General features: G+C 34.8%; 1 protein-coding gene across 3 annotated transcripts in view; it reads right to left on the minus strand.

Annotated features, from left to right (window-relative positions):
- Positions 1–20823, minus strand: part of Chm (CHM Rab escort protein) — a 251328-nt gene extending 230505 nt beyond the window's left edge. For 2 of the 3 annotated variants that reach the window (XR_015445585.1, XM_087196648.1), the window contains exon 1: positions 20720–20823. Coding sequence is in view for 2 of the 3 variants with exons in the window: in XM_087196648.1 (XP_087052774.1) it covers positions 20720–20768 (49 nt within the window). In the remaining variant the exon portion in view is untranslated. The remainder of the gene's footprint in view (positions 1–20719) is intronic. The other variant, XM_004868870.3, reaches the window with a different exon arrangement.
- Between the last annotated feature and the right edge of the window lie 5383 nt (positions 20824–26206).

Here is a 26206-nt window from a genome sequence, read left to right on the forward strand (position 1 = left end):
AGACAATTTTTCATTCATTTTTCAAACTCCCCCTTTAATCCAAATTGTTAATGTTAAACCTCATCCTTTATCACTATAATACTTAAATTAATTCTCTATGACATATTCTTGAAATTGTATTACTGTCTGAAATTGATTCCCTTACACCATTCTTATCTTATCTTATATAAGATAAACATAAAGCATTTACACCATTCCCAGCATATCAAACTATAAATAACAGATTCCACTGACAGGACTTTGATGACCTGACAAACCCAAGTGCTATAGCCCACATCATAGAAAACCATAAATCACTATTTTATAGAACATTTCAAAATGGATTCCTGCTTTCTACCTTGAAAGTCATTTAATGTGTTATTTATAACTAGTGAAGATCAGAATGGAAAGAAAATTACATAGAACCAGATAATTTACTATGACTGCTTTTATAGAGAATAATTTCTTTTTTAGGAAAAAAAAATACTGAGAAGAAAAAAAAAACTTGTGAATACAAAAAGCTTTTAGAGAGACACTTTATTTTGCTACTTCAACAATCCCATGTAGAGCCTTCATGCCCTAAACAAAATATAAATAACATTTAGTACAGAATTGACTAGCAACTAATACAAAGTTGCAACTGCATGCTTCACTCATGTTGCAGCCACTAAAAAACATGACATCACAAAATTAGGCAGAAACTAAATTTCAACTCTGATTCAAGTAGTTTTTTTGACTCCTACCTTAAATCTTACAAAGTTTATATCATAACTCTACGTTTCAGTGGCTACCTTATCCAGAAAAAATAAACTATGAGGAAAGTAGCATAGAGAATTAAGAACGGATAAAAATACCTTTTTATTAATAATTATTTTAATTAACTTTGGTTTCTCACAATTTACCAAACTTATTTAAAAATGCAGCAATTTGAAATCGATGGACTTCTTCCTCATGAAAGTATTGTATCTATGAATTGTTTAGAATTTGAGAAAAATACATTTCATTAAAATTTTAATGCAAATTTTCTCTTAATTTTAAAAACTCCAGTATAATGTAAGCTCCTAGGAATAAGTAATAACAAGAACACTGCTTCAGTATTCACAGAAGTAAAATGAAAGTCAGGAGGAATGGCTTCTTATTTTCCAGTTTATATGAAATAACGTGTGACATCAGGAAAATCACTTACCCTCTCTTCAATTCAGCTCCTATATGGATATCTTTATTAGATAAAATAAAGGGCTTGGAGTAAGTTATTGAATGGTTTTAAGTTTCCAAAAGGTGAATGGCATTGCTAGTTCAACAACCTTAAACTGGCTTCTATTCTGGACAAAAGACTTGAATAAAAACATAATAGAATTTTGGAAACACTGTAAAGGGAGCAGCTGTAGAGTCTCCTTCAAGAACCCACACAAAAACAGTGCACACAAGACACCAGTTCTCAAATTTCAGATTACATATTTAATTATTTCCTGGAAAAAAAAAAAAAAGAGAAAGACCTAAAATAATGAAGCAAGAAAAGCTATCCTAGCCAATAGTCAGTATTAAAAACACGAAGATCCACAACACAAAAGGATCCTGTTTGAATTTCATTAAAGGTCTATTTTAAAAACAGGAGAAAACTGAGCAACATAACATTCCAAAAGACAAGGAAAGCATGCCAGAAAGACATGCACGCAAATTAGATGAAAACATTAACTTAAGTATGTTAATATTAGCTAAAAGAAATTAAGAAAACAGCAGAAACTCTGGGGGAACATAGTAAATCAGAATTACAAAAGCTCAAAAGTAAAGAGATTGGAGAAATGCAGTATTTAAAAGGAGGGAAATGGCTTTAAAAGAAATAATTTTTAAAATCATCTCAGAAATGAAAACTAAACTAGGAGAAGGACAAGAGTAAAGAAACTAAAAAAAAAAATGCACATGCAAGGTAAAACAGTTAATTTTGTACTAACCTGAATTTATTGTCTCACTAAGTCAAAGAATAAAATCACAGACAAAAGGAGGGTGTCAGGAGTGTTTACCGGAAACAAGTAGGCAGATAGCTCCTAGATATTTATCCAAGGAGGGAATTTTGAAAGTGGAATGGCACTTGTACTCCCTTTGTTTTGATCTTATATAGATAAGCAGCACCCAGAAACTTGTTTTAAACAGGTGGCTCTGTGGGTTTTAGAGTTTAAAGAAAATTAGTTTTATAGCTGGGCAAGTTCAAAAGAAACAGGTTATTCTGTATTTTTTGAAGGGAGGAGCTGTCAACTAGGGAGGAGCATATTTTGCCAAAGAACCTTTTCCAGGGAAAGAGGAATCCTTATCCATTTTTATTTAAACTTTTACCCTTCCTGTGTTTAGCTGTAGGACTTTAATTAGCCCTTAACTCAGAGTGTGCACTATTTTTTTTTTTTAATTTAGCCTACACCTTAAACTGCCCTTTTACTGAGTGTCTACTTACAGGCTAACCAATCCTATTACACTCTTTAACATTCCATTACACTTTACTACACACCCTGTCATTAGGGAAGATGGGCAAAAGTCTTGATGTAGCTTTTTTGTTGCTGATGTTGCTGGGGGCCAGCAGTGAGGGATTTTTTTTTTTTTTATTCAAGTGCTAAATTTAAGGAGCCATTGACAGGTTTATAGGGTGTAATGATACTGAAAAGAATTAAAGGACATCTTTAGACCTTTTACAATTTTAGGAAACAGTGCTACTGATCATAGTCTTAATACCCATTATGAAAATGTATCTTATTTGTACAACAGAACATTTAATCAAAACCAATAGATGGAGATCAAATTTTAAATGACAAAATTTAAAGAGATGTTGAAAATTTTGATTATTTTATATGTCTACATATAATGTATGTTGTATAACAGTATTATTTATATGTATTAAATTTATGTAGTCTTAACTCTGTAAATAACTTCAAAGCTTAGACTCATAGCCTACTTTCTTTATAGATGTATATATGTCTCTAGTCTCAGAGATTTGTACAATGTGCCATAAACTAAGATAGTAGTTATTTAAGTAATCAGAAACTGATTATTGAAAACATTTTACAGGTTAACATTTCAATACTCTTTAACCTTTAAAATTCAGTAACTTAAATCACAAAACTCTAATAACGGAAAATATAAGAAACTATCTTGGCTCTCTCTCTCTCTCTATATATATATACATATATATACATATATAACTAAGAGTACAAAAAACCTTGTCGTTTTCAGACATAGAAAAATTTTACCATCTTAATTATAGCCAACTTGACTATATATCATAGCAATTTAATAATGTATCTTGCAATGTACCACAGTAAGACTGGAGAAAATAGGAGAAGTCACCTATGAGCGGAAAAAAACTGAAGCAAATTGGTTTAGGCAGCTGCTTTTCTAGTCACAGTGGGGAGTTTTGTGTGGCAGATCCCCAAGCCCTAGAGGCTCCCATTTATTGGTTTACCTTAACAATTACTTTAGATGACTCATGGGAGCCAAAATATAGCAGTTAGCACTCTTAAGCTATTATATTATCTTCAATCAAGGCAAAACATTCAAGTTATAGTACACAGAAAACAACAGACATTGTATTTATAAGACCAATTTTTTAGATATTGTCTCAATGGCTAACAACCTGAATGAAATTATATCACCAACTTTAAAGATATCTTTACCTTTATCTTACCAACTGTCTTAGTTATTTTTGTCGTTGTTGTTGAGACAAAATATCTAACATTGGTAAGTTAAGGGAGGGAAGATTTATTTAGCTCACAGTTTGTAGAGGTTTTAGTCTATAATTACCTGGCTCAAAGGCAGGGTAGCACAGCAGACAGGAATCACAGGAGAAATAGTTCATGGTAAGCAGAAGGTACCAAAGCTACAAGGACCGACCACAGCTCTTTTTATTTTTTATATTTCATCTAGGGTATTTAGGGTGGGCAGCAGTCACACCCTTAATCCCAATGTCCTTGTACCATGAATTAATCCCAGCATCACATACTCTATATTTAGCCACCTCTGAAAAAGCCACAGCTATGACTGCATGAGGCTTTGGGGGGATATCTAGACATAAGCTTTAAGATTTCCCTGGCACCCCAAAGATTCATGTACACCCCTTCATGTAAAAGGCATTTAGTCTATCTCTAAGAGTGGCCAAAGTCTTAACATTTTTAGCATTGTTAAAAAATGTAAGTCTAAAGTCTCTTTTGAGATTTAAGGCAAACTCAGCTGCAAGCCCCTGTATAAATAAAAAGAAAGTTAAACACTTTTAATATTTAATGGCACAAGATACACGTTTTTATTCTAAAAATTACAAATAGGGGGACATAAAGGAATGGGACCAAAGCAAGTCTAAAATCCAGCTGGGCAAAAATTAAGACTTGTAGTTTTACGTCTAGCATCCATGGCAATCTGTGGCAAGATGTGAACTCCAAAGGACTTGGTTGGCTCTGTCCCTGTGGCACTGCCAGTGACTGTAGCTCTCTTGGCTTCTCTCTTAGACTGGTTTTGCTCCCTCCTTGCAGCTTTCCTCAGATGATCTACATTCTTGGCTTTTCTAAACTTTTGGGGTCTCTACACCTTAGGCTTTACAATCACAGCTTCATACACTGCCCTCTCAGAGGCCCACTGCCTGGCCTCCCAGGCCTTCTTCTGAAATCTGGGTGGAATCCTTTATGATCTCATAACTCTTGCTTTCTGCATACACCTAAAACCAGCACCACATGGATGATCCCAAGTTGTGCTGCCAGCTGGAGCAGTAGCCAGGCTTCTTTTTCTCTTGGCTTTAGGGGTTAAGTGCCTAAATCTTGAGGAACAACTTTTCTAGGCTCCTACTATTCTGGAACATGGTGCTCTAGAGCTCTCTTCTCAAAGCAGTCTTTTACTTTTGCAATTTTGAGGCTGCAAAGGCTGGAGTCCTCCTGTTTGGTGTGATGTCCTCAGGCCATCTTTTTAATTTTTGTTTGTTTCTTTTTTCCACAGCAATCAAGATCTCTTCTGTTCCATCTTTGCAGTCCACAGGTAGGTTTGTTTCTTTGTTTGTTTGCTTGCTTGTTTGTTTGAGACAGTGTCTTGCTTTGTAGTTTAGCCTGGCCCTGAGCTCACTATGTAGCCCAGGCTGGCCACAAAATCGAGGCAATCCTCCTGCCTCAGCCTCCCAAATGCTGGGATCTGCCACCACACCTGGCACAGTCCACAGTTTTACTGATACTTTTTTTTTGGCAGGGGGAGGGGATTTACAATGTTTTAAATCATTTTGCTGGGCTCTTTGCTCTTTATTCTTAACACAAGTCTGGCTGCCCCCAACAGTAGCCATGCCACCGACTGCCTCAACATTAGACTGTCTTGAAACTTCTTCTGCCAGATTAATTAGTATGGCACCCTTAATCTTAGTCTCAGGCAAAGTCTCTGGAGATGAGTAAAATGCAGACAAACTTTCTGCCAAGGTATAACACATATTGGTTGGAGTCCAGTAGCCAATGGAGTCCTCCCCAGCAGAAACTTCCTGAGCCTGGTCTTTACCTGCAGGATTTCTATCAGCCTTTTGGTCTTTTGAGCTGTGACCAGAATCTCCCATCAAGTATAGGCTAAGATGTTCCAGATCTTTTTTAGCTGGTATCCCCAAACATTTTCAAACTTCCCACAAGCTAGTCCCAAAGGTTCCTGGTCAGGTATAGTCACAGCAACAAACACACTCCGGTTACCAAATTCTGTCTTAGTTACTTTTCTCATTTTTGAGACAAAATGTCCAACATCTACAAGTTAAGGTAAGAAAGGCTTATTTAGCTCACATTTTGTAGACCCCTTAGTTTATAACTGGCTGGCCCAAAAGAAGGGTGTCACAGCAGACAGGCATCACAGAAAAGAAACAGTTTATGATGGGCAGAAGGTAGCAAAGCAACAAGGCTTGATCACAGCTTTTTATTTTTTTGTATCTTATCTAGGCTAACTAGGGTGGGTAGCACTCAGACCCTTAATCCTAGTTGTCTTTATCTTGGCATTATACCATGAATTGATCTCACTATCACACACTCTAGATCTAGCCACCTCTAAAAAAGCCCCACCTATGACTACATGAGGCTTTAGAAAAACATCTGGACACAAGCCATAATACCAATCTATTTAAACTAGCTTATTGTTAAGCCATGTGAACAATTAGCATTTGGGCTAATATCATGAGTGTTTATCTGTAACTAAAATAGAATACATACCTGAAATTTACACATAGAAATACACATACTAACCCAATCATATACGACTATGACCTTTATGTTATCTAACCATTTTTTTTTTTTTTTAACCTGTAAGCCTCATGTAAGACTAGGGCCTACAAGATTTTTAACACTTTAATGTTTTAAGTGAGTTTGGCTACCCCCCAAAACCTATGTAACTTTTTAATGGAAAATCTCAGAAGAGACAGAAGATAACAACAAAATTAAAAAGGAAATTAATATGAGCTCAAAAGTCTTTAATGAAGCAGCTATCAATATTTTAACCAGTTGAACAGATTACCAGGAATACAAGCAAACAAGAAAACATATAGGACATATAAAACAATTACTTTTAAATCACAACATACCCTTAGGTGTATTGGCTGTGTTGAAATATAATAACAACCTTTTTTATAGTTTTAGCTTTATAACTAAAGACTAGTTAGAACTTTCCATAGTGGGTGTCATCACATATTTTAGGTAAATCATAACAGAGATCTCTTGTAATAAATTACACCAATAAGACTCTGAAGGAGAAAAGGGATCAATGTTAGAACATGGACTTAAGGATTTAGAAAGGCACATGTGGCAATTTTCTTACAAGGGACCAAAGTTTATGATCAGGGAGCCCACACTGATGTCAGGAAATATTGTACAGGAAAATGAGAATTTTTTTAAGCACCTGAGGATTAAATTCAAACCAGTTTTTAAAGAATATAGCTCAGAGGTAAGTCAGAATATGAAACACAGGACCCAACACGTGTCCTATAGAATTGATATGTCTACCTAAAAACTGTTCCTTTGGGTGATAAACCTCTCACTCTAGGTGGACATACAAGATGAGCCTCTTTTGGGGTATCCCCCAATCAAAGGGGCTCCCTGACCTGTGAAAGTGAAAGCCACTTTCATTCCAGAGCTATAGTGGCACTGGGGCCACTGTATAATTGAGCGGGTAGAACCAGATGAGCTAGCAAGACAGTAGAGAGCCAAACACTGAAAGGTCATGGGAGAGGGGACTCATCATCTTGGAGATGGAAAATCTGGCCATTCAAGAGTCTTCCAGGTTAGGCCGGGCATGGTGGCACACACCTGTAATCCCAGCACTCAGGAGGCTGAGGCAGGAGGATTGCTATGACTTCAAGGTCAGCCTGGGCCACATAGCAAGTTCAATGCCAGTCTGAACTACATAGTAAGACCCTGTCTCAAAAAACAAACACCAAAACCAAAAAAAAACCAAAACCTTCCAGGTCAAGAAATTTAACTGAGAGAGAATAGAAGCCAGCAGCCCCATAGAAAGATCAGCAAAGGGAGGCAGTAAAACAGTCAAGGAGAGTTGTTACAATATATATTGATTCGCTCTGGTTAAGTTTCCCTGTCAACTGTGCTGTGTGTTGAGTGATTGAGGAAGGGGGGTCCCAAAAGAAAAGAAAGTGGTCCTTTAACATTATGGAATATAGGAGGCCATTCACTTTTTTCTACTGTCTAGGTCTTACTGGAGAGTGACCCCGTCAGAGTCTGGCAGTTGTAAGTGGAAAGCAAGGCTTTCAACAAGAGGCTGAAAAGAACTCCTTTGCCTGAACTCTGACGGGCTACAGTGCTTGAGGTCACAGCCTGGAGGTGTTTGAGTCCCTAAACTGGTTTTTGTTTTATCAATGAAATCATCTGTGTTGTATTTATCCCCACCTCAATACTGGTCATTCTGTATTTTTCAATTTTTCTAGCCCAGGAGTTAGGGAGGAACTATCAACTAACTTAGCATATTTTGCCTAAGAGCTTTTGGGGGGGAGGAAAAGTCCTTATCTCTCCATTTTTAATTTTTATACATCTTCCTGTGTTTCTTTTATATTTCTGAGCTCAACTGGCTATATGACTTCAATTAGCTCTTAACTCAGTGTGTGTGCTATTTTTTTAATCTAGCCAACTCTACCTTAGGCTGTCTTTTTACTGTCTGTTTTTAAACTATTACACTCCATTACATTCTATTATACAAAAGACACATGATGAAAGTACTGTGGTTGTGTTTCAAAAATTGCTGTAAGGGTACACCTACTGTTCAAGTTAGAAATAGTTTTACTAAAAAATTATATTTTTGGTACTATTTAGTGCTTTATAATATTCTAGTTTGTTAATTACATTAACCAATGCATTAGAAAAATCAAAGGTTCCACTGTTTAGATTAAGAAATAGTGACTGTGATAGTAAATGACTTCTCCAAAAACCACACGTTCATATAATAGTGAATGCTATGCTCAAATTCATACCCTCTGATTCTTACTATAATTTTCTACACTATATGATTTGAGACAATCATTATCCTACAGCATTGTATGTAAACTGTGGTGAGTACTCATTTTATTGTCAAAAATTGCATTTTCCATATAATAGCTATACTATGGTATAAACTGTTAACCTTTATGATAAAACTTAAACATACATACTATTTATTCTATAATACAATTTTTTAAATTGTCAAAATATTTATGCTCACTGAAGATATTAGTATTTAATAATTTCTGTTACTTTGTGCCAGAAACTGATCCTTACACATATTATTTATTAATTTTGAAAAATTCATTTAAATGTATCAAATGTCAAAAGTCACATTCTAAGTAATACTGGATTTGGGATTCAAATCCACTTCTATTCAATTCCAAAGTTATTATATTCACAAGCTCAAGTACATGTGAAACACCATATTCACCAAGTACACATTAGCTATACAGAAAAGTTCTTGGCCATAAAAAAACAAAAATAAATTTTAAAAATAGGGCCTTTATCTTCTCCAAATATGTTGAAATATTTAATGATAGGATAGTATATCTGAGATTTGCTTCAAAATAATGTACAATTGGATGATTGAGAGAAAAGATGGAGAACACAGAGAAAATAAGCCTGTGAGTTGATAGTTGTGGAAAATAGAAGATGAATACACCATGGGTTATTTTAAACTACTTTTTTATGTTTGAAATTTTCTGTAATAAAAATCTTTAAAAATAAGTAACATATAATATCAAATTTGAAAGAATCAATGAAAGATTACACCTATAAAATATAGTAACTCCCTGAATAACAGTACACTGTATTGTTTTTATCTAAATTAAGAAAACTGTATCAGTTGAAATTCCTTTAAAAGTAATGTAAATGTTTGCTGAAACCTGTCAATAACAGGAAATAAAGTAAGCAGTTTCCACTATCATTAATTTTTTACTTATTTTATCACTAGTATTTCTTTTGTATCAAATTAAGTGATCAAAATGATCTCTGCAGGGCAAAGAATACCTTAGCCCAGCTCTCTGCCAAATTAACACAATGTTTAACGTGTGATGAGGAAAATAATGTTTCTTTGTTTGGAACACATTTTACTTATATGCCACTGAAGAAACATGACCTTTACTACATTGCTTATAAAGCTATGAATCTAAAAGAGACAATGAAATAGACTAAGTACTCATTTGAAGACTTTTATAAAATCACAAAAAATATAACCTTCTCCTTTATTTGAAATCCTATCAGGTAATCCATTCCTAAAATGTAGAGGTGAAAACTTATCAGCTTTATAAACTAAATTTCAAAGTACAGGTTAAGTATCCCTTTCCTGAGATGCTTAGGACCAGAACTCTTTCAGATTTGAAATTTTTTTATAGTTTTGGAATATTTGCATATATATAAGATCTCTTGAGGCAGCGAGCCAAATCTAAACACAAAATTCATTTATTTTTCAAATATATCTTATACACATACTGAGTTTAAATGTATACAGTACTGCACTTTTGACTGTGACACATCACAATAAAATAGGTGTGGAATTTTCCAATGATGGTACCATGTTGACACTCAGTTTAGGATTTTGAAGCATTTAAGCTTTCAAATTTTTTAAGAGGGATACTCCACCTGCATCTGTAATTTGGTTCTTTTTAACAATATAACACTTGTTAAAGTACAAACATGTCAAATTGAATCTGAAATGTAGTTTCATTAAGCATTTTAGAGAAAATCAGCTACAGCATATATGATTGAGAAAACAATGAAGGTAGTTATTTCATCCTGTACATTAAAAAGCTGAACAGTGATTACATTGAATTTATTAAAATAAAACTTAAAGGATAAAATTCATCTACTTAAAATTACAACTTTATTGCATTAAGAATGTCTTACTATTTCAAGAAGAATAAATCACAATCAATAGAATTTATCAATTACTTTTTGGTGAGTTTGTATGTTAAAATTCATACAAGAAATACTTAAGCAGTATGACAGTTACTTTTCTTTTTTATTTTATCTTTTATATTCTAAAAATGATATATTGCTAAAGAAAATATTTGGATCATCCATAATCTGATCCCTAACAAAAATTTTGTTCATTCTCCCATCATTTCCAGTCTTTATTCATATGTATACACATGGCAATAGTGGCTGAGGAAACTAAAATACAGAAAGTTTAAATAATTACCCCAAAGTCACATAGCCAGTAAATGATAAAGTTAAGATTGGTAACTACAGAATCTGGGTTCTATTCAGTATTACACTGCTTCAGGATATCTCTCTGCCTATTTCCACCAAGTAGCTTTACATTCAATTCTGTTTCCCAAATGTTTCCTGATTCTAAGTAGGTACAGTTACTGGTGGACATCAGTAAGGCCATAAAGGTATGAGGATATTTTCCTTCCTAAATTTAAGAAGTATATTCAGTGGCAGATAATCCATGCAGAAGGACTCGAAGAATTACAAAATAATTATTTTTCAAGTCCAAATAAAAATATCAATTTATGCAAGGATTGTCAATTAATGGTAAAATAATTATATGAAAGGTTGGTATCAAACTTAACATCTGCACAATGCCAAATTACCAACATACAGTTTACTTTCAATACAAAGAGGTAAAAACATCTAAACCACACAAGCATGAAAAGGTCATTTTATTCCAGAGTTAATCTCACCACTCACAGTAGATCAACAAGATAATATGTGTCTTCTGGTATGTTCCAACATGACACTCATATCACTTAAGATATGCTCAGGCTAAAAGTACTAACCTGAGACTATCAAGTCTTTAGATAAAACTTTCAACAGTTACAGGAAAAATACAAGATGACTAAACAGAAAATGACACTACAAGCAAGAAAGCATCTAAAAGGTCACTGATCTAGGCTCTTCAACATATATCATAAACAAACAAAAAATCAACTACCCTACAATAGCAGATTTTACAGGACATACCAACCAAAAAGCAATTCATGATACAGAATTGGACACCATTATACCTATCTGCTTAAAAAGTTAATTGGGGCGGTGAGTCCTTGGGAAAAGTTAAAATAAGATTTGTGTACCAGATGAGATAAAAATGAAATGGAATGTATTGAAAGATGAGGATTTTTAAGTGCAAAAATACTTGCACAGTGGTACGTACAGAACAACCTTATTTCAGCATGTTTTCTGATACTATACATTTCCTGGGAGAGAAAATTTGACAAATTGAAGGCTAAAAGGCAAATAAATACATTTACTTTGATAAACCAGCATAACCTAGTGACTTTGTGAAGATTTGCAAACCTAGAATACCATATAATAGCAGTAGGTAGATTGCAGATATGTGCATCTATATGAATGAATCCCACAAGCATAACACCAACCAACAAAAGCAAGTCATGCAAAAAATAAAATTAGAATTCTGAATGTTAGGCAGGGGCCAAAAACAGGTAAAACTAGGAATAAGAAATACATGCACACGTGATGAAACAACTTTATAAAATACAGCATTACAAATTAATAATATTTACCATAGTGATTACATCTTCTGTAATCAGTAAAGGAAGAGGGGATACACTGATGATAGGGCACACAGGGAGCTTTTGAAGTATCGGTAATGTTTTGGTAATTTTTTTCCCTTCAGCTATGTCATACATATATACATAAGCATTCATTTTTATTACTGTTCACTAAAATATATGTATCTGTGTATTTCATTTGTAGAGATGGTATTTGTAATAAAACAGAAAGCTGTGGACCAGATTAAGGGCCACATTGTAAGAGTACGTACTCAACGAACCATCCAGGCAGCCTCCTTTGAGATGTATGGGTTCTTGAATGTACATCAAACATTTATACTCCTTTCAAATTTTACTATAAGTAGTGTTAAAAATAGAAACCATCATCCTTGTAGCTTTTATCTCTTAGAATTAATTCTTAGATCTGGAGTTACTGAATTGAAGCAATGAACATATTTACAATTCAAGCTGTCAAATTATTTTGCCAGGATCCCAATATACAATATTATCAGCATAGCAACTGAACACAACTTTGTGGGCAATTAGTTATTACCATTAATGCTTTAATTATTGGGTTATTTGGCATTTTACTATTAATAAGAAAAAATATTTTCCTAGGATTTTTTGACTGTACGTTCATTCTTCTCATCTATTTACATGCTCTGCTTATTTATCTGCAGAGATCGTGATGTTTTCCACAGAAATTTAAAAGAAATCTTTAAATGTAATGGGTTCTTTCTTAGAAGTTGTCAATATTTTTACTCTGGCTTCCTTTTTGTTTTATTTTGCTATTTTCCAGAGTAGATGGTATGTTTCACATATTCAAAAGTTAACGTTTAGTTTTCTGTCCTTTGTATACCTTCAAAGAGGGAAAGTTACCATTTCTCAACAGATCTAATGACTCATTCTATTCCTCCTACTTTATGCTTCATATTTCTCATTTTAAAACAGACTACACGGAGACACTCAAATTACTAGCAGAAGAAAAATTCCAAAAATAGATCATGTAGGAGACCAGATAGGAAGATTGAGGCCTAATTGGCCCCCCAGCGAGCATTAAGAAGAAAAGTGGCATGCAAACTAGTGAGTTCACATGCATGCATGGAAAAGTAAAACAGCTGAGATTCTGCTGTACATCCAGAGAAGTACCATGGAGGGTGAGAGACAGATGAATCCCGTGTAACTCTAATTGCTCGTACCCGTGTCTGAGTGAATAAAGCCTAGATGTACCTGTCACATAGGGCCTTGGTCCACTAGAAGCGAAGAGCCCTCTGGCCCCTCACATTTTAACCTGATTCTGTCTCTTTACTCTTCATCCTCGTCATCCCTTGGTTAGGTTCAAGCTCATAGGCTGGCTCCCACAAGATCATATAGGACAAACTATGTGATTCAGTGCTAAGAATAGATTATTGGCTCAATGGTGCTGAAATAACTGCTATTTAAGAAGGACAAACCTTATACTCTACAATGAAATAAATTTCAGATGAATTAATGTTTAAATGTAAAAAATGACATATTAAAATTCTTAAATCTTGAAGGTAGGAGCAGGGGTTTCTACTCCTCCCAGGGAGAAACAACCTAAGGAAAAAAGTTTGATAGATTTGATGATATAAAAATTACACATTTTTACACCAAAAACCATTGTATAAATGGAAGGTATGTTGGCCATAGTGGTGTACACTTGTGATCCTAGCACTCAGGAGGCTGAGGCAAGAGGATTTCCATAAGTTTGAGGCCAGCCTGGACTACATAGTCATCAGTTCAAGGACAGCCTGAACTACAAAGCAAGACTCTGTCTCAAAAAAACAAAATGAAAAAAATAGAAGGCAAACTTAGAAATTACATATGACAATAAAGACACAAGAGAAAAGCTACAACCCAATATCCCTGATGAACACAAATGCAAATAACCTCAACAAAATACTAGCAAAACAAATTCTACAGCACATTAAAAATATCATTCACTATGATCACATAGGATTTAATTCAGGGATACAACCATGATTTAACATATGCAAATAAATGTGATACATTTTCTGTATTAGCTAGCTTTCCCATAACTGGGACACAACACCCAACACTCATAACTTAAAGGAAAGGTTTAATTTGGCTCATAGCATCAGGGAATTCTGTCCATTGTCAGCTGGCTCCAAGACAGAAACATCATGGCAAAGTGTGTGCTAAAGCAAAGATCTTTAATTCATGACTACTGGGAAGCAGCAGAGAGGAACAATGCCAGGCAGAAAAGGGACTGGGATTATATATAGTACTCAAGGTCATACCTACATACATACCAACACATTCAAAAGTGTGTTTTACTAATCTACTAGGCATTTCTTAATCCAATAAAATTGCTATATCAGAATTAATGGCTACAATGACATTAACAGAATTAAGCACAAAAATATAATAATTGCAATAGATTGAGAAAAGGAATTTGATAAAATTCAACATCCCTTCACGATAAAAATTCAACAAATTTCGTACAGAAGGAATGTACCTCAATACAATAAAGACCATATATGACAAAACCAGAGCTACTATCATACCGAATAGGGAAAAATTCAAAGCTTTTCTTGTAAAAACTAAAATAAGACATGTACGTCCACTTTCACCACTCTGATTTAATAAGTATTAGAAGTCCTAGCTAGAGCAATGGCACAAGATAAAGAAACAAAGTACACCCAAGCTGGAAAGGAAGAAATCAAACTGTTGTTATCTGGAGACCACGTGATCTCATATATAGAAAACCTTAAAGAATCCACCAAAGAAAAACTTGGAACAAATAAAGGAATTTAGCAAAGTTGGTGCAGCAGTGTGAATATAATCATCAATAATGCATATATAACTTACAATAGTTAGAAAATTTTGAATCTAATGATAACAAAACAATTTAAGGAGACAGATATTATAAATTGGGCACTGAGAGTGATTTTTAGACTATTTTACATTTACAACCATTTACATAGATAATAAGCACAGCCTAACTTTTCAGATAAAAGACTTCACACAGAAACTGAATAGCAGATGATTCAGCATGAATAACAGGTCAATTATATGAAATTATAATTATTTCTGTGCATTGGGATTTTATATTAAACAGGAGAATGGGAGGGAGAGCAGTCGCATTTGATTTTAATTGCGCTAGCCTGAGTTATCCAAAACATCACGAAAACACTAGAGAAAATGAGAAAATGACAAGAGGCATGGGAGATGAAAATGATGCTACCAAAGGAACTTGGGTAACAGATGCAGCTCTCTCTGAAGAATTGGGTTGACTTTACTCTCCTTACTTTTCTAGGTGTTGAGAGCAGAAAAGGCATACTTTTCCATCAGTAAGTGCCTGAAGAAATACAAAACATTTTTTTCAGAACAGCAAAATCTAAGCTTTCTTTAGCTCCTGAATTTAGTGTTTACACTGACAAGTAAACATTTCATACAATATCAAAATAAAATGAATGTTAAATCTGTTCAAAACAATAATGATAAATAATGCAAGCTGGTGAACAAAACAGAAGACAAAAAGGAAACTTATAAGCTACCTGGTAAGAAATCTGATAGAAGTACTGATAATAGACACACAAAAGCATTACCCACCAACCAGCCAATGCAAGAGGAAGAAGATAAATCAGACATTTGAATCTTCATACCACTCTCCACAGAAATCATAAGCCCTTCCTGGAAAAGCACTGAGGTAATAGTAATGGTAATAAAAGCACCTCAATATGGTTTATGAGCCACAAAAATTAACTGTATTTTCAGAGCACTTACAAAGCATTTTATATGAATTACTTCATTCAATCTTCAACATTACTCTATGAAATATACTCTATTTACAAATAAGAAAATTGAAGATTCAAGAGGCTAAGGAACATGCTTAAGGTAGCACAAGAGGCAGAACTGAGATTAAAGCCTAACTCATCTCATACCTGAACCAAACTATCATCACTATATTATCCTGCTCAAATGACATATATGCCTGTCAAAGTGAGTAAAATATACGGAAGGTATAGCATTTGAAAAATTAAAGGACTTCTGAAATACCACTGTCACTCCTATACATTATGTTATTCAGTTGGTCAATATTCTCCAGTGCAAACTTTCAAAATTAGTTCCAATCCCTCCAAAAAAAGTATGTGTATACATAAATAAAACACATTCACCCTTACTATGTGTGTTCTAACACAGTCTACCTTTTAAAAAAATGCTGACATTCATTTCAGGACTGATAAACAGGTAGCATCTTGCAACTAAAAAGAAATATCTGGGCATGGTGGTGCACACCTGTAATCCCAGCACTCAGAAGGAAGGCTGAGGCAGAGGGACTGCCACAAGTTCAAGGCCAGCCTGAACTACATAGTGACTTCAAAACCAGCCTGGACTACACAGTCAGACCCTGTCTCAAAAACAATAACAAAGTAAAAAACACCAAAACCCTGCCCTAGGTGTGTGTATGTTCGGAAACGCAAGGAAAGGATGTATCCTGTGATGTGAGAAACAAATCCAAATATCCTGAGAGAGGGTTAAATGATACATGTACGGGAAATCACTTGAGTTCACCACAAATGGACATTCATCAAATACCAGTTACCAGGACATTTCCTGAATCATTACTAGCCCCCAAGCCTTGGAGAAATAATACCTTCTAGCATGATAAGCACTATAGTCAAGGAATGAGCTGCTAGTCAATTAACTACCTTAATACTTCAATTCAAAAACATCAATAGGATTGAGCTACCTACATGACGTGAAAAAAAGCAGCTAATCCGTTTCAAGAAAATGTCTCTAATCATCCATTTTTGATGGAAAAATTTCTGAAGTTATTAAACATTGACTTGACTTCCTAAAAGGACTACACAAGCCGGGGATTTAGCTCAATGGTTCTGCCGCCTGCCTTGCAACCACAAGGTCCTGAGTTCAATCCCTGGTACCAAAAAAAAAAAGGACTACACAAAACTAATATTTTCCCAAAGACACAGTCATAACCAGCAACACATAATGGTAACTTTATACCTGGTAGATCCCTACCTTACAAATAACTTAATTCAAATCACTCATTTTACAGATGAGCAAACTCATGCCCCAAGAGGTTGTATAACTTGCCCAAAGTCACATAGTAGGAAGGTCATATGCTTACCATACACCATGTTACCATGTTATCTATAGTTGTACTATGGTGAATACTATCTCTCAAGGAAATCAAGAAGTAGGGGCAATACCACCTTGCCCGTGTTGTTATTTTTGTCATCCCTTCTCTTTTCCCATTATCTTTAGTAACAAAACTTTTGAAAAGGTTCTGTGTGTTTATCTCTGCAAAAATAAAATAAGCCTATTCCACAACTCTCCTCAGGAGAAAAACTCAAAAATATGTGGTATGTCTCAAACAGGAAAGAGATGCTAATGGAATTTCTATATGATCTTCAAAAAGAAGGATTAAATGAGAAGCCTACATAGTCTTAAAGACAATGTCTAGACTGTCAGGAAGTACAAAAGTTCATGAGAAAAGGCAATACAGTGAACTTCACTAGGGCAAGAGACTAGGTTCTCAATAAATATAGGTTGACCTGAAAAATGAATGTCGCTACATTAAGTGGTGCTAGGTCACTGCTGTTTTGCATTTCAGGTTTGCATTTCAGGTTTGCATTTCAGGAGTTTGTCTCTTCCCTTATAAATACAACAACTGCCACTTAGACATCTAATAACACTCCCTCAGAGTCTTTGTAGGAGTTGACAACATTCCTTGTGTCTTTAAATTCAATGGTACTAATATACACTGAGAATGCTAAAACTATTCCTAAGAATGAATATATTCTGATTAAAGACCTGAAGAATTACCCTATGTAGGAAGCATGTCAATATTTTCACATAGCTCTTATAAAGTATATCTTGCCTGTTCTCTTGAGTTCCTAGGTCTGAGGCATATAATGCAGGATGCCAGTTAAGTTATTCTAGTGAGAGATTATATTTCTGGGACTATTTTTAACTTGAGGCCAAAGATGCTTTTTTATAACCCGCAAAATTATCATTCAAATAACCTTTTGAATGGCAAACTATTCTGAAAATATGTACCTGAGTGGAAAGTCACTTTCTAGACACATATCACTTGTATCCATTTTTGTCCTCTCTATTGAGATTCTAGTTGACTTTCTTTTATTCTGTTCTCCTTTTTTTCTTTCCACAGTTCAAGTACTTCATCTTACTCTTCTGCCTTTAGGTGTTCAAGGGATACTTCCCATATTTTCTGATTAGAAGTAAATGGGCAGCTTAACTTAATAAAGTGTATTCAACATTTTATTTTTCCAATGACCTCTTGAAAAATAGGATCTGAAGGAAAAACTTTTACCTTATCTTACAGAAAATCAGAATAAAATTAGTCAGGGTTAAAGAGAATTTAAAATATCCTCAGATGATTGCACTTGATGAACCAACTGACTCTTAATGTTCTAACTAAAACTATTCTAAGAGAAAAATTACATTTCATAGCCTATTTCTTCATGTTTCTTATACGTACATGATTAATTCTGCTTCTGTTAATAAAACTGAAACTATGAAATACTACATTTCCTTCAAAGTATGTTTACTAAAGTAAACATTTAAATGCTTTCAGCAAACTATTTCAGAAAAATAGTGCAAACACATCAAAAATAAGTCTAATTAAATCCAATGACTGAAAGTATTGAAATCATTTGAGAAATGTCTTTAATTGAATTTTTCCACTTTTGATGAAGTAAAAATTCGTATATCATAAATTTAAGCAACATGCTTTATAAAGCCCAGAAGTGTCACTGTTAAGCAACATTAAACACGTAATGTTTAAGATTAACTTCAGATAAACTCTTCTCATACACTGAGACTATTACACTCACTAGAATAAGTCTAAAAATGAATCTTTTTCCAAATTACTTCTGATGCCTTCTGATGCAATTTTCTGGATCACTTAGGGTCCTCCTATCTCTACTAGGACAGACTCTAACAGATGGATATGCTCCTATTTTCATTAGAAGACAAAAATATTTATTACAAAGTAGTATTAACAGCATCTAATAAGAATGAATACTGATCAATTAAAATTTTTAAACAGATAAGAAATCTCTTGATTCAAAGAAAAAAATTTTAAACATCTCAAGTTCCTAGGTAACAAAAGAGGCAAAAATAGAGAACTTAAGTATGTTTTAAAATGAACACATTATAAAATGGATGTTGTTCTTAGTTTTAAGGTAAACTGGGAAGTAAAAAATGAGTAGTCTAATGGCTCTTTCCAGTTCTCATCCCATATCTGTTTACAGCAGCTACAACCAGATTACCTGAATCCATGAAACTATTTTCAGATTAGGAATAAACATGTCCTTGCTGGTCTGAAGACAAGTACACAGGTGCTTGAGAATTTGTTAAAAAAACAGCTTAAAAGCTAACTAGTTTATCCTCCATATATTCAAAAGCAAGGAAACTGAGGATCTGAGACATTAAGTACATGGCCCTTCCATTCACACAGCTAGTTAATGGCCAAACAAGATCAAATATTAAGTTTTCCCAATTATTTCTACTAAAATATGTCAACTCTGAGGATTAGAACAATTGATTGTCTTTCTGGGATAGAAGAGTTGGCTTCTGCAAATTAAGTAACTGTATAATCTTTGGCAAGTTAGATTCCCAACCCCCTTTTTGTCTCCTGTAAAATGTAAAGATTAACTATTCTAACTAGGTTGTCATAATAATACATCTGGCTTAAGTGCTTGGCACATTAATTAGGAAATCATAAACATTAGAAAACAGGTAGCTGTTACTTTTACTCAGATCCTGGAAACATGGCTGCTCCTACTATCTGGAAAGACAACGAACTGAATTCCTTAACACAATGGTCAGGGTCCCATCCACCAGAGATTCTCTGGCCTACCACATTGACAGGAGAAAACCCTACGCAACAACTGTCCTATATCAGACCATCCAAAATTCATCCCTTATACTCTTAAAAAAACAAAAAGCTAATTTGCTGCCAAATGTCTTCTTCCACGCGGTTTACTTTGTCAACTAGAAATTGCGGCGAGGGGTGGTGTAGGGTGGGGGAGTTCTGGCTTCACCTGAATCACGTAGGACAGAAAAACAAGGAAGATAAGATCACACACCTAAACTGGAACTCAAAAGTCTGTTCTTAGCACTTTAAGTTGTGGGTGGTACAAAGCAAAATGTTTTCAACATCATAAAGCCAGAATGGCTACCACAATAAAATACAGTTCCCTAAGCTTCTCAACACAAAGATTATCCGTTTCCTTTCTCTAAGAAAATATGCATATGGGTAACAAGCATTTCTTTATAACTGCAGATTAAGCTGGATCTCAGCTGCACTGCATCCTACGAACATATATGAAAAAGTTCGATGAAATGGCAAGATAAAACGATGGGGAATATCACCTTGAAATCAACAAGGAAGGAATCATAATGTCCTGCCAAAGGCGTTTCCACTGATAAAATCCCAACCCTCAGTATTCCTGACACTTCAAACCCACCTCCCTCTAAGGAAATTAACTGAGATCACCGCAGCAACCAACCTCAGAGATTGGTATTGAACAGATGGACCCCTACTCAAATGCGCTGGGAATCGCGGGTCCAAGCCCCAGCCTGGAGCTAAGTGCTGCGCGGACTCTTGACTACCTCACTTCCTTTCTGTCCTCCCTCCCACGCTCGACCCTCGGCACGGCTTGCCAAAACTTGCCAATGACAGAGAAGGTAGGAACAACACAGACTTCCCACACTTTGTCCGGAGAGTATCGGGGCCACACATACCCGTCCCTATCACGATCACATCAAACTCCGAAGGGAGGATATCCGCCATCTTGACAGGAAACGTGTCCTGTGACTATTGCTTGTGGAAATGAGATCAAATTAGGCATTCCCTCCTTAGAAGGCGGAAGGAAAACAGTGCATTCTGGGTATTGTAGTTCTGGAGTGGAGCGTCCAAGTAGAAGACTCATTCTATATGAAATGTTCATAAGAATGTGAAAATCTCCCTTCATTTTCCAGGTTAAGTACAGTAGCTCACTTATCTTGGAGGTTAGGGCTAGGAAAGAAATGCACCTTTTTTACTCCACTGACTAGGTTGAATTTGGGAAAACTTGGGATACCTCTTTACAATGATAAACCAAAAATTGTTGGGAGACACGGACTGTGGAGTGAACTGAAAAAGGCTTGCTCCGTGAACAAAGGAGATTTTCATTTCTGCTTGAAAATTGCCCCCCCCCGAATGCTTGTATTTTTGGTTTAGTCCCTGAGCCATGGTGTTCACACCAAAACTTTCAAACTATGTTCCTTGTCTTTTTTGTCTCTTTGTCTCCCCAGTAAAAACTCACCAAAAAAAGAAAAAAAGAAAAAAAAAAACTCGACCTGGTTTCGCCAGAATGGGAACTCTCTTCATGCTTTTTGTTTTTTTCTAGCTAGTGAAAACAGCCACTCTAACAATATATATTTGCAAAATTAACTTTGCTTTACAAGGGGGGGTGGATTTGAAAGCATAGTAGATGCTTGATAAACCTTGATTGAGCCACCATCTGTTTTTCCCCACCAGTAACACTAGTCCACACAATAATCTTCTAATGAACTACTACAAACAGGACTAAGGTAAAGGAGCCTTTATATTAAACTGATGGTATTTGATGGAAGACTTTAGGTTGTCTATGCCAAGCACCCAACATAATTCTCATATTTTCTTGAAGTCTGTCGCCTCCCACCCACTCTCCATTATTTTAAAACACTTTCCAGTCCAACATCACCAAAGCAAAGGGGAGAAGAATATTGAAGTGAAAGGAGTACATCTTTGATCTCAAAAATTTCTTGTGTAGTTACTTTACAAGCATTTCAAAATAAACCAAAGAGAAGGTAAAGTGGTGGGAACTTCCTCTACACCACCTGTCCTCTAAACTACTGTTCATCCCCAGGGCACATTGGTTTTTCTTTTTTTCCATACTCACATTTAGAATGCAGAATAATGTTCAATATGGAATAATGTTCCCATTCTCTAGATAACTTTTATCCCTAGGATTAGGAAGGAGATATATTTAACCTGATTTAAATATTACACAATATAGAAATGTATCTAAACATCACAGTAAGTCATAAATATGAGCAATTTTTATGTGTCAGTTCAATACGTTTAAAATGATGAAATAAAGAAAAAAAGGAGCTTTGGAGAAAAATACATAAGACTTTTTGGGATAATTTTTAAAAGAAGATTCTGCTCAGCTTCCAGCTTTTCCTTCTTTCATCTCATCCCTATATTGGGCTAAGTTTCCTTACATGGTGCCACCACTCTATCATAACCTGCCATATTGCACTGAAATTATAGTATTTGCATTTATATGAATTCCAATAGAGTATTCTATCCCCACACATACAACAAAACTATTCACCCGGAAATATAGCACTGTAAGGTAAAAATACCTGTATTACAGAGAACAAGTCTTCTTTATCCTTACCTCCTGCACTTGTCTGTTTTCATAGTAAAAGTTCTATAAATGTTTGAAGTAAACTCAGTTTTGACCTACCTAATACAGATAGTAAGCTCTATCAGGACAGGGAGTCAGTCATGTTCACCTTTTTATCTGCTCATCATTATCATATATCTTGTAATTTTAAGGTGTTTGACATATTTAGTCTTGGAAAGTTCCATGAAAATTCTTTGAAAATATATTTTCCTGTGTTTTTTGGTTGCATTTCTGTTTCATTTTGCCATAATCATTAACAATGCTGTAGAAGTTTCATTAATTTTAATGGATTATCCTGTTTTATTAAACAATTTTCTTGTCATATGGTCCTCTAATGAATATTTCATGCAAAGATTCTCCTGAGAAGTATAATGTATTATTCAGTAAAACACTATGCCATTTGCCTTGGTTATAAAAAGAAAGTTTTTTTTCATTATCAGAAGTAAATTGCTTCTCGGCCTTTTGGTTAAGATCAAGAGCATTATCAGAAGTAAAATGGATGTTATCTGTGAGACTCTTCATGTACCAGTGGAAATGGAAATTAAATAGATTTCCCATAGTAAACAGGGGAAACATCCTCAAATATTTGCTACCAATGAGAAGCCATGGAAGGATGGTTAAAGCATGAAAATGTACGTTTGTATCTTGTTTTGATGATACATGTGTAAGTATTTATGATACATATTTATCATATATATATCCTTTTCAATATAGGTATCTAACTTTCTAGGTTTTTAATTATTTTTCCTAACAATCACATTGTGAAGATAGAACTCATTAATTTATTCCTCAAATACTCTTTGGGCACCCACTGTATGCAAGGCACTGATTAAATGCTGAGATTGTAGCAGTGAACAAAATAGACAAAAACTCCTGTCTTTGTGACGTTTACATCTAGTAGAATAAAACAAAATAAATAATTTGTGGTGTTAATTTTTAATCTACCCTGCCCCAAATTTCAAACACTTTTTAAAACAGAGTATAGAAAGAATAATCCTCAGAAAGACAGTAGTACCAACTTCTATATAGCTGTCCTTTCTCTAAAGTTATTATGTGACTCATTTACACCCATGGCATCCATTAGGAAAATTTAAAGCCTCAGCATGGAGAAAATGCTGAAAATACCTTTTCTTTGAAATTGTTTTAAATATTTTATGCAAAATAAAAGTGAAAATTAAGAGTTGATAATATCAACAATAAGGCATGAAAGCAAACAGCTGAATTGTCTATTATTCTAAGGATATCTGCTTTTGAGAGCTGAAATATTTTATGTGGATAATTTACAATAAAATGAGATAATAGCTAAGATTTGCCTACCCTATGCAATCACTGTGGCAATCATTTTGTACTTAATGGTTTCTTGAGTTGAAAAACTAAAATTTCCTGGGCATTCAAAAGTTTGCTCAACTGTGCAATGACTGTTACCTGTTTGCAAACCAGTAATTTAATAATATCTACATCTGAGGCTTTTCCTTTAAGCTCCAGAATTATGTATCTAATCCTTTACTCAACATTTCTTCTGAGCATGTCCCGTGGTGAACTATGGAACATTCCAACCTCACTCCCAAAGCTTCCCCATCCAGTGTTCCCTGTCTTAGAAATAGTGCCACTTTTTACTCAAGATAAAAACCAAGAATAACTCTTGATATACCACTTTTTTTCACCCTTATACCATTTCATCAGCAATTCATGCCAGGTCTGCCTAAAAATATATTGCAAATGCTATATATATATATATATATATATGTGTGTGTGTGTGTGTGTGTGTGTGTGTGTGTGTGTGTGTGTGTGTGTAATTTCTCTCAATCTGGACAGCCCACGCAGTCTGTTCCCAAACTACTGTAGTAGGTCCCAGCTGGTCTTTTCATTCATGTTTACTTCTCTCCAGTGCCCTCCCCACACTGCAAATAGAATAAACGTCCTAAAACTAAAATCTGATCATATCTTCCTCTACACTCTTCATGATTCTCTATTGCTCTTAAAATGTCCTTCAACATCTTAAACATGGTCTAATAGTCCCTACTTAACTCTTCAAATTCATCTCATACGTCTTCCCCTTCTCTTTGTAAGCTACAAATATTAACTCTCCATTTCCTCTGATAGTCCATGTTCCTGTTTCATGGCCTTCACCACATGTCCTCGAAATGCACTTGTATCCTTCCCCTTCTCTTCCCACTTCTCCTGGCTTAATCCTGCTCATCCTTTGCCATTAACTGGATACATCATGTACTCTGGCAAGTTTTTATTGAGTTCTCCTTCTAGCTTAGTTTTCTTATCATCCTATACTCCTTCTTTGTTGTACTCATTATGACTGGAAATATTTATTATTTATGTAATTATTTGCTTTATTTTGCTAGAAGGTAATTTCCACAAAGACAAAGACTGTGCTAGTATTGTTCATCATTATATTCCCAATATCTAGTACAGTGTGTGGTACATAGTGGCACTCAAAAATATTTACTGAATGAACAAATTAATACTAAAGTATATGAAATCTGGAAGAAGCCACACCTGAGTTATAATAATTAATACTGTTTTCAATGGGAATATAATGGGTTGGTTACCCAGTAAGCTTGTTTAGTTTTATGTTTGTAACATTTGGTTTTGTGTTGGTAATTGAATGACATTACACATGTTAATACAAAGTCCAGTCAGCACAAAAGGTCATATAATGACTATTACAACTAGTAAGACAAATCTCCATTGTCGGGAGCAATTCTATATGATTTTTGGGAAAAATTATCTCACAATTAAACCATGACTAAGGCCTAGTTTTCCTGCCTACAGGCCAGCTAGGGCATGATGAAACATAACTCCATCTTCACCTCTGGTCACACCTAAAATCTCAATGGTCCAGTGATGCTGTGATGCTCCAGGACAAGATTACACCAGCTAAAGACATCCTAGGAGGAACAAAATCTACATCTGCATAGTTCTTTATTGTTCTAGGATTTTCACCTCTGCTGCAACCACTGCCCCCTGAGTGACCTTTTACATTTGTTACTCTGTGTAAGTACTGAACTCTCTCTGTCCTGAGTCATCTGTTACATTTGTTTCTCCTGATGTACTGAATAAAGGTGTGGCAAGCTGGGGGGAAGGGGATAGATAGGGCTTTCATCTTTGCTTCCCAGAGCAGCACTGATCAGGCCCAAAGCTCAGCTTCTTCTCTAAGTCTCATTTTTTTCTCTTTTCAGTCTAATAAATTAATTCGCCTTGTGCTGTCATGGCTCTCAGGAGACTAGGACTTACTACAGAGGTTCTAGTAACGTCCCCTTTCCCTGTTCCCTACACTCCATATTCTTCTTGCCCCCAATTTTTCTTCTGATAAATAAGCATTATCTATTGCCAGTTTCTTGTGAATCCCACTAGAGATTATATGTTTGTGTTACAAATGATTGTATGCTATAAACATTGTACTTTTCCTTATATTTTAATGTTTTAAATATTATAGATCTTGTGTTCTTAGTAAACATAAAGCTGTCTTCTTTTTAATAGTCTCTTGTAATTCCATATGGATGTACTATGATTTGTTTTATGTTTTTCTATTGATGGATATTTAATATTTCTCAAATCTTTTTCTACTACAGATCAGACTGCAATAAACATCCTTATCTTACAGAGGCAGTATTAGATAATATTTAGAAGTTCAGATTCATGCAGACTCCCTAGGTTTCAGCCTCAGTTGCGTCATTTACCAACTAACTGTCCACAAGTAACTTATTAAGCCTTTCTGAACCTCAATTTCATTATCTGTAAAATGGCAACAACATTATTAGTTACCTCCAAGGTAAAC

This window comes from Heterocephalus glaber, unplaced genomic scaffold (genome assembly GCF_053883595.1).
Source record: "Heterocephalus glaber isolate CG9 unplaced genomic scaffold, H.glaber_assembly_v1.0 deba00001613, whole genome shotgun sequence".
Lineage (NCBI taxonomy): Eukaryota > Metazoa > Chordata > Mammalia > Rodentia > Bathyergidae > Heterocephalus > Heterocephalus glaber.